This window comes from Tupaia chinensis, unplaced genomic scaffold (assembly GCF_000334495.1).
Source record: "Tupaia chinensis unplaced genomic scaffold, TupChi_1.0 Scaffold000570_1, whole genome shotgun sequence".
Taxonomy (NCBI): Eukaryota; Metazoa; Chordata; class Mammalia; order Scandentia; family Tupaiidae; genus Tupaia; species Tupaia belangeri.
Window position 1 is genome coordinate 154,735 of NW_006160084.1, and position 15,074 is coordinate 169,808.

Genomic DNA, 15,074 nt, shown 5'->3' on the forward strand with positions numbered 1-15,074 from the left:
ACCATGTGGGATTCCAAAACCTTAATCACCACACACCTGCCATCCCCAACAAGGAGTCTTAAGATATTGTCAGGTGGGCTAGCTGGTGGAATGTAGTTAAGTTGACTAGATCCCACATGACCAGCTGCAGTTTGAGTCCTAGACCTGGCCGCTTGAAAAAAATCATGCCAAGCATGTGCGTGGATACTTGCACGTGTGTGTGTGAGTGTGTATGTGTGTGTGTGTGCCCAAAATCCCAAAAGGAAAATGGATGAAAAGGGATTGTGGCATGGTTGTTCCCCTTGGGAGGTGTTTTCTCACTTTCCCTGTCTCTCTTTCTCTGTATGTCTTATTCTCTCTCCTGCAAGCACACATGCCCTATAGCAGAAATTAAAAGATATACTTTCTTCATGTAGTGAGGCTGTTCCTTCATTCAGTTTGCTGAAATCGAATTGCTTAAAGTAAACTGAATGGTTCTATTTAAATTAAGATCTCTTTAGATGAGTCCTTTAAGAGTGCAGTGCACACCCAGTTTATCTATATTAATGATTTTGTTTTCAGTGTCAGTCTTTGAAGAATACTTTACCTGACACTTAACTTGAATTAAGTTAAAGAAAGTACATGTTCTGCTCAGCCAGTTAAATAGAGTCATAGTTAGTTATTGTTTATATAAGCAGTGCTTGTACAAATACATTTCTTTTTCTTTTTTACACAGGATTGCTAACATAGTTGAAAAAAGGGGTTATATAAATATATTCCGAAACCTGCTTTGTACACTAAGAGTATTTTAGTGGATAGAATATTGCTTCTAGTAGTTTAAAATAAGTGTATTTAAGATTCCCCTCGCCCCCCTGAAAGGATAGGCTGTAAGGCTGCTGGAAGCCTTAAACCAAAAGAAACCATGTTAAACTTAAGGCTCATAAAAGAAGACTGAGGGAGTTTGGAAAATTATATGTGAATAAGGTCCATCATGTGTGAATAATCATATTCTTTTCCCTTTGCGTCCTGCCAAGTTGCAGTGAGCAGAGAGGCGGTCTTTTGTTGAGCAGAGTCTAAAAGGGATAGAGTAGCTAGCTCTCAAGGGAGTGATTTGGGAATATTAAAAAGGCAGCTTAGGGGACAGTAGGTGGCATGGTGATTGGGGTGCTGGACTCTCACATGGCTGACCATGGTTCAAGTCCCAGTCCTGGTAGCCTGCTCTCTCACTTTCTGTCTCTCTCTCTCTCTCTGTCTCTGTTCACTGCATGTATTCTATAAGAAATAATAATAATAATAATAAATAAATAAAGTAAATAAATAATTATTTTTTTAAAAAAGGCAGCTAAATAAATTTTGACCTCTGAAAAGGTGGCAGAGACAGCCAGGTATCTTTTGTTTGTTTGTTTTAAAATCTTTTTATTAATTTCTTCCGTAAGAGGCAGAGAGACAGGCTCCTCTCACAGGTCTTCACGCTGATACACACCCATTCTCATTCTTAGTGAGCCCATGTCACAGCCAGGTATGTGTGCCTGCGCCTGGGGAGCTCCCAGGACTTGAACCTAGTGGTTTCTCTTGACGAGTCAAGTTTGTTACCACCGCCCCACCAGCTAGCCAAGCCAGGTGTCTTTTTATAGTCCTTTTTTTTTTTGGAGAGGTTTTTGCTATAGGGCATGTGCGCTCGCCAGACAGACAGAGAGAGAGAGAGAGAGACAGAAAGCGAGAAATCACCCCCCAGGGGGATGGTCACACCGCAGTCCCTTCTCCTCCATTCTCCTCTCGGGATCTTGGGCACGCACGCACACGTGCCCCGCGTGAGTTTTAAGCCACTGGGTCCAGGACACGAACTGCGGTCGACTACGTGGGAGTCCAGCGACATAGCCATTATGCTAACTGCTGGTTCCCTTTATAGTCCTTTTTAATGAAAGCCCTTACTTCCCAAGTTCTGTCCAGACACATGACAGCTCAGCTGGTGACTCTATTTCCTTTTTTTCTTTGCAACTACTGTGATCACATGACTCAGTCCTGCTGATGGGAAGCGATACGTGCACTTTCTGGATCAAGTCTTCAGAGAGAAGGCATTTGCTATCTTCTTTTCTGCTTTCCCATTGGTTAGAAAATGGTAAAAACCTGGTACAGCTGCCTTGGGCCCATGGGTAAATGTTATATGGTGGGAATACTGGTGCCCAGCAAGCTCTGAACTGTTCACCAGGATAGTGGTGTGAAAGAAAAACTTCTGTCTTATCTAACTTGTGTCTTTTAGGGTCTCTTTGTCGTAGCAATTTAGTGTGTCTTTACCTAAGGTAACAAGCAACTGTAAAACCTGGAGAAAAAGACTTGAGGGTGACTTTCATGTCACTCCGATAAGAAGCACCACAAACGGAAGCAGAATACTTTTCTTACTGGGTTGGGAAGCTCCCCCCCGACAATTGTCAGAGGGTCCATGTGCTCACCAGAGAGCCACAGTGATGAAAAGTGGGGAGGGGGGGAGCAGGGAGGGGAGCATCCGTCAGTGGAATTTGGTCACATTGCAATTCCTTCTCCTCCATTTCTTCATCCTGTCAGGATTCTGGGCATGCATGTACACATACCTGGAAAAATGGTTTCCAAGCCACTTGGGCTGGGACTCGAACCACAGTTAATTCTGTGGGATCTTGTTCCCCCAAGCACCAGGCTATGGGGCTGGACTAGGCTGAAAAACATTTTTTTGGGGGGGACTAGGGAGAGAATTTTGTAGTAGGGCACTTGTGCTTGCCAGGGAGACAGAGAAAGACGGAAAGAGAGAAACAGAAAAATCCCCCCCTCCCCGGGGCTTGTGGCCATGCCGCAGTCCCTTGTCCTCCATTCTTCTCTCGGGATTTTTGGCACACACACACATATACACCCAGTGTGAGTTTCAGGCCTGGGACTTGAGCCACAGTTGACCAGGTGGGAGTCCAGCACCTTAACCACTACACTACCTGCTGGACCTGAAAACTTTTAAAGTGAACTTGAAAGTGACTTTCTGGTAGGGGTGGAAGAAAAATTAAAAATTACTTTGTAGGGTAGAAGATTGATAACACTTTGATTAAGAGGTAACTATATCTAGATGGTTAGGTTTCCTTGAAAATTTCTCTAAAACAAGTGTAGGCCATATGTCACTTAGAATAGCTAGGAACTGAGCATATCTGTGTTTTTAGCTGTTTAGCCTTTCTGTAAATCTTGCTCTTAAGTCAAGATGTTTTTTACTTCTTATGTATAGTAATAAAGAATGAATAATACTTAGCTTTTTTTTTTTTTGAGAGGTTTTTGCCATAGACCGCATGCGCTTGCCAGACAGACAGAGAGAGACAGAGAGATAGAAAGCGAGAAATCACCCCCCGGGGGGATGGCCACACCGCAGTCCCTTCTCTATTCTCCTCTCAGGATCTTGGGCACATACGCACATGCGCCCGGCGTGAGTTTAAGCCACCAAGTCTGGGACTCGAACCGCGGTCAACTATGTGGGAGTCCAGCGACATAGCCATTACGCTAACTGCTGGTCCCCAAGAATGAATAATACTTAGCTTTTGTTAATACGAGAAGGCGCATAAGTGAATCGAATGTATGTTACAAGCTTTTACTCCTGTAACTATAATAAGGCTGGATCTTAAGAATCACTATAATAGCTTGCCTGAATTGTATTCTTAAAAGGGTTCCTACACTCTCACACTTTCTCGCTTTTATGTAGACAGGCAGCATTCTGTTTTATCATGAGCATTTATTTAGTATTTCAGTTTTGGGTGGGATTAGGTCTGGTTAGCCAATATTTGGTAATGTTCTTACTCAGAAAGAAGTAAGTTTTCTCTTTTTTTATCAACAAGTATTGGCCAGCTGATGGCATGATGGTTAAGGCAGCTGGATTCCACATGGCCAGTTCAAATCCCAGGCTCTATGAAAAACTTGCTGGGCACATGTGTGTGCATGCCCAAAATCTCAAAAGAAGAAATTTTTTTATTCCCCATTCCCATGGAGAGGGGGTGGTTTCTCTTTCTCTCTTTGTCTCTGGTGAGCATGCACAGGGTAGCTAGCTATCAAGGGAGTCGTTTAGAAATATCAAAAAGCCAGCTTCATAATTTTTGATATCTATAGCAAACTTTTTAAAGAAAAGTACTTATTTGAAAAGGGGAAAGGGGCCAGCAGGTGGCATAATGGTTAAGGTACTATACTCCCACGTGGTTCACTGCAGTTTGAGTCCTGGACCTGGTGGCTTGAAATTCATGCTGGGCATTTATGCTTCCATGCCCCAAATCCCGAGAGGAGAGTGGAGGAAAAGGGAGTGCAGGGTTGTCATTCCCCCTGGAGGTGGGTGATTTCTCATTTACCTCCTCTCTCTGTATCTGTCTTTCTCTTATTCCAGCAAGCACACATGCCCTATGGCAAAAACTTTAAAAAAAAAAAAAAAAGGAAAGGAAAAGAGGAAAAAATACTATGTCTACAGCAGTGCTAAAAACTGAAAATACAGGGAACCAGCAGTTAGCGTAATGGCTATGTCGCTGGACTCCCACGTAGTCGACCGCGGTTCGCGTCCCGGACCCGGTGGCTTAAAACTCACGCCGGGCGCGTGTGCGTGCATGCCCAAGATCCCGAGAGGAGAATGGAGGAGAAGGGATTGGGGCGTGACCATCCCCCCTGGGGGGTGATTTCTCGCTTTCTGTCTCTAATATCTCTCTCTGTCTGGCGAGCGCACGCGCCCTATAGTGAAAATCTCTCCAAAAAAAAAAAAAAAAAAAAAACTGAAAATACAGTGAGTAATTTTTAGCAAGGAAAGCTGCAGACCTGTCTGAGGTTCAGTACATTGGGAAGGGAGGGACTGCTCAATTAGTCGTGTTGGCACAATGAACAGTTCACCTGGAATACACTGAGATCTTAAAACACAGGGAAAAATGACTTCCAGATGTATTAAAGACCTAAGTGTAAAAAAGAAACACTAAATCTTAGAGACTGTATGTACGTTTTATGTACACTTAGCCAAGAGTATAAATCCCTAATCTGTTAAACAAATAAACAAAGATGGACATATTTGACTACATAAAAATAGATACTTCAGTGGCAAAAGGTATCAGGAAGTTAATAAAGACTGGGTAGATTTGGAGAGATTGATTAGGGGATAATATTGGTAATATATAGAGAGTTCTTAAAATTTGTCTCGACAAGCCATCCAACTGAAATAGTTGGGCAAAACACATTCAGATGGGTAATTCATAGGAAATTCAGATTGCCTGCAAACCTATGAAGTAATTCTCAGTGTAGCAGTTAGATACACACTAAGTGAAATAACTAAGATATCACTGTTTTAGTTTTCTCTTGCTGCAGGACAGACTACCACAAGTTTCACATAACTATGTTCATGATGTCACTGAGTTTGTGGGTTGGGAAAGCCTAGCCTGGCTTAGCTGGGTCCTTTGCTTCCGGTCTTGCAAGACTGTAGCCAAATTTGCTTTTTTTTTTTTTTTTTTGGAGAGGTTTTTGCTATAGAACGCGTGCGCTCGCCAGACAGACAGAGAGAGAAAGAGAGACAGAAAGCCAGAAATCACCCCCTGGGGGGATGGCCATGCCACAATCCCTTCTCCTCCATTCTCCTCTCGGGATCCTGGCGTGAGTTTTAAACCACCGGATCCGGGATGCAAACCGCGGTCGACTACATGGGAGTCCAGCGACATAGCCATTACACTAACTGCTGGTCCCTTGTTATTGTTTTTAAATAGGTGTTGGTAGCTCTGCTCTTTCCTCAAACTTGGGGTCCTCTTCCCATGATTACTGGTAGAATTCTGTTCCTCATGGCTGGAGAACTGAGGCCCTGGCTTTGTCGTTGCCATCAGATGCTGGGCCCCCACCGCTCCCTGCTCATAGCCTTCTCACGGGTCCTCTCTCCACATGGGGTCTTAGTTCTTCAAAACCCGAGGCCTGTTCCAGTTTGCTGATAAAGAAATGTAATCCTGGCAGTGATTGTCTCATCACCTTTGCCATATTCTGCTTGATGAAAGCAAGTCACACACTCCATCCCCACTGAGTTATGTGACTTGTCAGGGGTCATCTTAGAATTCTGCCTGTCTCTGTCAGTTTACATCCATTACACTGGAAATGGCCAACAAAAAGCGATGACATGTGTGGCCAGGAGAAGGTGGGAGGTGCATGTAGGAGGGGAAGCCCTCCTGACTGGTAGAAAGGGAGTTATTGTAGCCTTTAAATAAAGTATCTTTAAAATGGATGCACTTTCTGACATAGTAAATCTATTCTTGGGAATCTACTTTGTGGAAATAAAGTCTCCAGTATCCAAGGACATATGACAGGGACTTTTATGGCAGCATTATTAGCTGTGGCAGAAAACCAGAAGCAAAGTGCATGCCCATCAGCAGGGGGAGTGGCTGAATAGAGCATGGTACATCTTGGAGTTTTGTACTCCTTTATAAAAATTATCTGCACGGGACCAGCAGATGGCATAACGATTACATTGCTAGACTCCCACATTGTTTACTGCTGTACGAGTCCCAGACCCGGCAGCTTAAAACTCACACTGGAAGCATGTATATGCACGTGCCCCAAATACCAAGAGGAGAATGGAGGAGAAGGGATTATGGCATGGCTATCCCCTTGGGGGTTGATTTCTCGCTTTCTGTGTCTTTGTCTTTCTGGTGAGTACACACGCCCTGTAGCAAAAATTATCTGTCTCAAAAAAAAAAAGAAAAAAAACTATGTGCATAAAAATGGACTTAAAGGGGTTTGCCAGAACTATGCTTCAGTGAGAGGGCTAGGTGGAGAAAAACAAACCGATTCTTTGGGTAGGGGGAGGACGTAGACACCCTAGTGTATGTGTTCATGTTTCTCTATATAATTACATAAGTGTAGAGAAAAGTGTGGAACGGTGTATATTAGATTTTTAGCATGGGGGAGGCCATTGATGAAGATGAAGGTGGAGAGAGAATGCCAAGCAAAAGCAAGAAAGGAAGAAGAAACTGTTGCAAAGAAACATCCTCTTCCCTCTATATGTGTGATATGGTCACATATTTGCATTTATGTGAAACTACTTGTACTGGTAAAGAATGCTAAATGTGCCTTTAAACTTGATTGCTGTATGGGAATTTTCCTATCTCTTTGTACAGTATAAAATTTAAAAAATGGATAATGAATGGGGTCAGCAGGTGGCATGGTATTTAAGGGTGCTAAATGCCCATATGGCCGACCGTGATTCGAGTCCTAGACCTACCTGGTGGCTTCCTTTCTCTCTTTCTCTGTGTCTCTCTGGTCAAATTTAAATAAATAAATAATGTTAAATAAAATAATTCTTTTAAAAAAATGGATAATATTTTCAGAGTGCTATATTTAGCTTTTATATGTTTACTTTTGTCAAACTATCAATATATTATCTTGGGTGGGCCCTATGCACAGTGATTAAGTCCTACATAGGAACCCAGACTCCTCATAGCCAGCCATAGTCAAATCCTACCCTGGTAGCTCATAAAGCGTGCTGGATGTGTCCAAAATCCTAACAGGATGGAGAAATAGAGGAAAAAGAATTATGGCCTGACTGTGCCCCTCTAGGGAATGCTTTCTTTCTCTCTCTCTCTGGTGAGCACATTTGCCCTAAAGACCAAAAAATAAAAAGCGTATTGTCTTAATTTTAAAGTCATTTACTCTGTCATTTGGATCCTTAAATACAGAACAGTATAGCAAAAAAGAGGGTGTGTGGCAGTAAGGAGTAGATACTATTTAGAAATGTCTCCTTTGTTTAGCCCTGCTAGGGTTTGAGCAGATGAACAACCCTTAATAAAACTGCAAAGTCTGTTTTTTTTTTTTTTACCCCTTGGAGAGGTTTTTTTGCTATAGGGCGCATGCGCTCACCAGAAAGACAGAGAGACAGACAGAAAGCGAAGGGGGATGGCCACGCTGCAATCCCTTCTCCTCCATTCTCCTCTCAGGATCTTGGGCATGCACACACACGCACCCAGCGTGAGTTTAAGCCACCAGGGCCGGGACTCAAACCACGTTCAACTTCATGAGAGACAAGCGATATAGCCACTACGCCAACTGCTGGTCCCAAACTGTGAAGTCTATTTATAAGTCGTTTATATATCTAGAGTTAAGTCAAAATAACTCATCATCCTCTTTCTATATAGTTTCTGTAATCAGAGTTCTGATTTCAACAAGTTGTTCTTCTCAGGAATCTTACAGAACTGAATGGCATTAATTTTTAAACACCATGCCTTCTAGTGTGTTTTTCTGAAGAAGAGAAATACCAGCTGCGAAAATTTGTCAATAAATCTTACCTGCTGGACAAGAGAGCCCATCATCAAGTGTACTACAGTTTGATTGATATCCTTCTGGCATATTGCTACGAAACGCGTGTCACCGAGGGGGAGAAGAATGTAAGTGTGCTTGTGTGTCTGTCAGCAAGATTACTCTGCTAAGTAAACTTGGTTAAAGGATCGGCTCTTCTGCTGAGAATAGGACCTGTCATCGTTATTTATGGGGCATCCCAGGCAGAGGTGCTTGTGCGTGCCGATGGGGACCAGCATGCAAGCATAATGCTCACTTGGCCTCTCTTCTCTTACGTAGCATTTGTCTCTAACACATAGCAGAACAGGGTAGTTAAGGAAGTGAAACCCACAGAGAGGAAGGCTGTCCTGGTCTCGCATCTCTTTCAGGCCAAAGAGAGCTGTGTTGAATGACACTTGGCATTGACATGGGTAAACTACCATACCCAGTTACAGTCTTTCTCTTAGCTGGCAATCAGCAGATGGAAAGTATAGCATTTTACAAAAAAAAAAAAAACTTAGCATTTACTTGCAAGTGTCCCTCAATTCATGTAATATGTATACTTGTCAAATCCTGTATGTAAATACATTTTAAAAGTCTGATTCATATCTTTTTTTTTTTTTGCTATTTAGAGAAATCATATGGTAAAAATGAATACTTTTATAAAGTAAATTGTTTCTTAAATGATCTTGTAAAAAGTGCTAGTACTTTATTGTTTCTCTTAAATCGTGTTTAATTTTGTAAATGAAGAACTGAACTTCTTTCTTCTTTTACTGATTGTATAGTTAAAAGGGCTTGAAAATGAAAAAGATTTTTCTAGGCAGTGTACTCCTGCAGCTATTTATAATGACCCTCCCTCAAAGGGTTATTTCTTTGAGTTGCCAGAGGGTACGCACCCTTCCAGAGAGTGAGAAAGAAAGGATCCGTGATGGGTATGGTCACGCTGCAATACTTTTTCCTCCATTTTGCCATCCCATTTGGATTTGGAGCACTATAGTCACACGTATCTAGCATGTTTTTCAAGCTGCTTCCTTTGAGAGATGATTTATAGAATGTTTGGGAGACCAGTAACTTTGTTGAGGACAGAAATTGAGCAAGCATTACTTTGCTTTACTTTTTTACATTATGATTCCTTTAGGCCCTTGCTTATTTGCTCTCATGTTCTGGTACTCCTATCAATAGAAAGGTTCCTTTTCTTAAGGTAAATAAACAGAATCTTCCTTCTAATCCTCTCTGTATCAGTAAAACAATTATTTTTTATAGTCGTAAGCACTCGTTAGTTCTTACATATGTCGATACTACTCAGATACTGTTTGAATAGATGGATATATTTGCTTTATTTTCGAGTGGTTTTACCTCTAATGTGATGGCACTGTTTTCTCCAAAACAAACAAAGGTCGAATCTGCATGGAATATCAGAAAACTGAGTCCAACATTGTGCTGGTTTGAGGTACGGTTTTTCAGTTGTAATTGTTTAGATTTCATCATTCAGAAAGTTGTTTTTCTGTCGTTTTTACTTTGTTTGGGGTCATTCAAGCAATTCATTGACATTCAAAATTCTAATTATGAGGGAACCAGCAGTTAGCGTAATGGCTATGTCACTGGACTCCCATGTAGTTGACCGCGGTTCATGTCCCAGACCCGGTGGCTTAAAACTCACACCGGGCGCGTGTGCGTGCGTGCCCAGGATCCCGAGAGGAGAATGGAGGAGAAGGGATTGCGGTGTGACCATCCTCCCTGGGGGGTGATTTCTCGCTTTCTGTCTCTATGTCTTTCTCTGTCTGTCTGTCTGGCGAGCGCACGCGCCCTATAGTGAAAATCTCTCCAAAAAAAAAATTCTAATTATGAAATCAGGTATAGTATTTTGAAAGTTAGAGTAGGGAAACATAATTTGGAAAAAGAATGGGGACATGGTTTAGGGGAGAAGGTGGGGTAGAGTGGGAGGTGCGTAGGTAAGCTGGAGTTTACTAGGGGTCAGCCCAGTTCAGCGATGGAAAGCAAACATGGGTAATTGGCCACCAGGGTCCATGCTAAGCATTTCACATATATTACTTCATCTGTTTCTCTCAGTAAGCCTGTGGGGTAAGTTTTGCTGGTTTTATAGGCTAGGAAACTTAGATCATAGCTTTAATAGCTTATCCTAGGTTCTAGAGCTTCAATAACTTACTCTGGGTTCTATAATTCGCAGAGTTTGATCTGGTAACTCTCTTAGTAGTATAGTACTGGTTGTTTTTGTACCTACTTTTTATAAAACAGGTCTCACCAAAAATATCTGAAAGGATGATACCTTTAAATTTACTAGTTTAAAATAAACTGTTAGGTATCGAAACAGTAATTGAAACTAGAAGCTTAAAGTACTCATTTAAACAGTTGAAAGTTGTATCATCAATAAAGACAACTAGTAATCTTTTTTATTCTTTTAAAGTTCATTTTTTGGGCAAATACTCAATATTATTCATAAATCTCTCATAGCATTAAGAATTAATAGGCATGGGGCTCTGCAGGTGGTGTGGTGGTTAACGGCACTGGACTCCCACATGGCCGACTGCGGTTTGAGTCCTGGACCTGGCGGCTTGCTTTCTCACTTTCCTTCTCTCTCTCTCTCATTCTGTCCCTCTCTGGTCAAATTAAACTAAATAAAAATAAAGTTAAATAAAATAATTACAAAAGAAAGAAAAAAAAAAGAATTAATAGGCATGGGGACCGGCAGGTGGTGTGATGGTTAAGGTGCTGGACTCCCACATGGTTGACCACGGTTCAAGTCTTGGACCTGATGTCTTACTTTCTCATTTTCACTTTCTGTCTCTCTCTCTCTGGTCAAATTTTAAAAATAATAATAAAATAACTTTAAAAAAATCAATGGAATTAAAGCTAAAAAAAAATGCTACTTAAAAAAGAAAAAAAAAAAATAGACATTGACCAGCAGATGGTGTAATGGTTATATCGCTAGACTACCACATAGCTACTATGGTTCAGGTCCTGAACACAGAGGCTTAAAACTCACGCCAGGAGTGTGTGTGTGTGTGTGTGTGTTCCCAAAATCCTGAGAGGAGAATGAAGGAGAAAGAATTGTTGCGTAGCCATCCCCTCGAGGGTGATTTCTCACTTTCCATCTCTCTTTTTTCTCTGTCTCTATAGTGAGCACATATGCCTTATAGCAAAAATCTCCCTTAAAAATAAAGAAGGCTGGGACCAGCAGTTAGCATAATGGCTATATCGCTGGACTCCCATGTAGTTGACCGCAGTTCAATTCCCGGACCCAGTGGCTTTAACTCATGCTAGGCATGTGTGCGTGCATGCCCAAGATCCCGAGAGGAGAACAGAGAAGGGATTGTGGCATGGCCATCCCCCCTCGGGGGTGATTTCTTGCTTTCTGTCTCTCTGTCTTTCTGGCGAGCGCACGCACCCTATAGCAAAAAAACCTCTCCAAAAAAGAAATTAATTAATTAATTAATTAATTGGCATGAAAATTACCTTGCTCCCTGAGGTTTTATTTTTTTTTTAAGAATTAATTTAATTTATTCATTCATTTACTTGAACTTGAGCAGAGAGAGACAGAGAGAGAGGGAAAGCAAGAAAGCGAGGCAACAGGTCCAGGACTCAAACCGAGGTCAGCCATGTAGGAGTGCCTAATGCCTTAACCACCATGCCACCCTCTGACTATGTTGGGTTTTTGTTTGTTTGTTTTAATTGACAGAAAGTATGTGTGCTTGCCAGAGAGAGATGTAGAAACAGAGGAGAGCACCCCTTAGCAGGGTGTGGTCATGCTGTAATCCCTTCTTCGTTTCTCCATTCTGCCAGGATTCTGAGCATGCATGCACCTGCATCCAGCATGTTTTTCAAGTCGCCAGGGCTGGGATTTGCTGTCGGCCATGTGGGATCCAGTTCTTTTAACCACCAGGACATGAGGCTGGCCCTCTGAGCTTAACTTTTTTATTTCAATTTTATACACGGTCTAAATTTTTAAACTTTTATTTTTTTGGAGAGGTTTTCGCTATAGGGCGCGTGCATTCACCAGACAGACAGAGAGAGACATAGAGACAGAAAGTGAGAAATCACCCCCCAGGGAAGATGGTCATGCCGCAATCCCTTCTCTTCCATTCTCCTCTTGGGATCTTGGGCACGCACACACATGCGCCCGGCGTGAATTTTAAGCCACCAGATCCGGGATGCGAACCGCGGTCGACTACGTGGGAGTCCAGCGACATAGTCATTACGCTAACTGCTGGTTCCCTAAAATTTTAATCTTTGCTTATCAAAAATCAATTTTGTAGAAAATTTCTTTTGTCTAGAGTTTTCAGTAAGTTTTGAGTTGCTAATGGTATCATTTGGAGTACTGTGCAAGATAAAACACTTTTCCAGAAATCAGTAGTGTACTGTTCTCTCATTGATATGTGAAAGCAAATTACCAAGTAATTATCATTTATTACTCATGACCAAAGTAAAGGAAAAAAAGTAAGTGGTAGATTGTGGATTTATTTCACTAAAGGGTTCTATGTCCTTGACATCCTTGATCTATGTTATCTTGTATGACCCTAAAAGACAGAAGTATGAAATATGTACCATTTAAAAAATCTTTATATGTATCCGTATTTTGTTAATGCCATGTGTTTTAAATTGTTTTTTGTAATTCTTTAGACTTCTTAAAACTTTCCTGCTACATACATGATTTTTAAGGAGCATTTATGGTATTTTAATGTATTATGAGAAAAAACAAAGACTACAATTAAAATTTTTACTGTAAGGTGTAAAGAGAATCTGATTTCTTGGTTTTATGTTGCCCTTATGCTTGCCTTCGTAATGATCCAAACGTGACGTTTTTGATTGAGAGTTTCAAACTTAATTGTACATTTTTGTGTGTAATGTAGTTTATGGGAATGACTATATATCGAAATGGCACTTTACAGACTTGGGCTAACGTCCATGAAATCGTGGTGTCTTTTGGAAGAAGAGTTTTGTGCTACCCACTTTACCGTCATTTCAAGCTTGCAGCAAAGGCCTGTGAAGACACTATAAAAATATTGCAACTAGGTGAGACATCCTTCTTGCAGATTTGGAAGTGGAAGGGTTTAAGTTTTCAGTCTGTGAAGATGTAATCATAATCTTTGCTTTTTTTCCTATATGTAAGTAAGGAAATAATCTCACCAACCCACCCCCCCCCACCCCTCGGTATATGGAAAAATAGATTCTCTTTATAGAATGATAAACAAGGGATTTCAAAAAGTTTGTGGGAAAATGAAATAAAACTGCAAGTTTATTTTGCTGCAAAAATGTGAAATCCTTGCATAGTTTTTTCATAATACACATTTTTCTGTAAACTTTTTCCAAACCCCTCCCAGTTACAGTCACAGAGTTGTGATGGCTTTTTGAGAAGAGGTAGAGACGGTGCACACAGTATTGCAAGCCATCTTCTGGTACAGTAAATTGCATCCCTCAGTACTTCTGGGATGCCTGTAATTTTTTATGCACTATGTTAGGACTGTGTAATATAGAAGATAGATATAAATTCCCTGCTCTGATGCAATTCACAGTTTTCACAGAGACAGATGATAAATAAGTAATCAATTCTGATACAGAGTTTGAAAAGTGCCCTGCTGGGGGAAGTGCTGGGATCATTTAGGAGGAGATGGTAGACTTCGGATGATAGACCTAGACTTCGGAAGACAGGAAGGCCTGCAATGAAAAGCATAGTTACTCTGAGTACTTAAAAAATATATATATATTTACTTAATTTTATTTGTTGTTATTATTTTTTTTTAAGTTGGATCACAGGGGCACAGAGAGAGAAGCAGGGAAAGGGAGAAAGCAAGCTGCTAGATCTGAGACTCCAACCGCAGTTGGCCACGTGGGGGTGCAGCTCCTCAACTACCATGCCACCTGCTGACCCACTCTGAGGACGTTTAATTATTGCAAAATTCCACGTGAAAAGACAGCTATCTAGCTTTAAAGATACGGGAAACTCGAGGCTCTGAAACAAAAGTGCCCATAACAATGTTAATAGAGTAAGTATATAATTTCTAAGATAATGACTTTGAAAGGCGCAGCATCCATTTGTGTTTATTAGTTCTGGCACATTTATTTAAAAGTCACTTTGAGTACTTTATGGTCATTTCTTATATTCTTTCCCTGGGGAGTCCCATCATTCCTTTGCCCTTAGATAAAAGTTTTTCTGGGAGCTTAGTTTTCAGACTTGAAGGTCAGAAGGGGAAATAAAAGAATTTCTTCCCCTTACATCCAGGTAACTTCATTGGTTTAAAGAGGAGGATCAGTCTCTAAATGTCTGATCCCACTTCAAGATGTACTTAGTTTTTCTTTGCCTTCTGGGCAACTTGTAGTCTTGCTCTGGGGGGAAAAGTCATGTTTGAAGTATATTCTTTTAAAGTAGACAGTAATTGTAAAAATGAGTTATAGCTAAATGAAATATGCCTTTCTATTAGTCGAGTTGGTTTAGACTAGCTGTGTTTTATTTTGAAGGATTGTTGATTATAGGATAAAAGAGTTGCTGTTGTTGAGATATCTGTCTTCCTTAACTGAACAGTGGGAAGCTGCTTTGTTTTTTTAAAAGTATGTTATTTCTTCTTGCCTTCCATCCAAAATACTTCTTTTTTTTTAAAAAAAGAATTATTTTATTTAACTTTATTTATTTTAATTTTTACCAGAGGAGCAGAGAGAGTGAGAGAGAGAAGGAGGGAAAGTGAGAAAGCAAGCCGCCAGGTCTAAGACTCAAACAGTGATTCAGCCATGTGGGAGTCCAGCTCCCTTAACCACCACGCCACCTGCTGGCCCCAATTGAAAATACTTCTTGAATCACTAAAATGGCCTTGGAAATCAATCACTAAAAATGA

At 41.0% G+C, this 15,074-nt stretch overlaps 1 protein-coding gene across 3 annotated transcripts in view; it reads left to right on the forward strand.

Moving 5' to 3' along the window:
* Positions 1-15,074, forward strand: part of SHQ1 (SHQ1, H/ACA ribonucleoprotein assembly factor) — a 127,343-nt gene that overhangs the window by 40,418 nt on the left and 71,851 nt on the right. For all 3 annotated transcript variants that reach the window (XM_006158047.3, XM_027775540.1, XM_006158048.3), the window contains exons 7-9: positions 8,185-8,339; positions 9,626-9,679; positions 13,137-13,260. In XM_006158047.3, the coding sequence (XP_006158109.1) occupies positions 8,185-8,339; positions 9,626-9,679; positions 13,137-13,260 (333 nt within the window). The remainder of the gene's footprint in view (positions 1-8,184; positions 8,340-9,625; positions 9,680-13,136; positions 13,261-15,074) is intronic.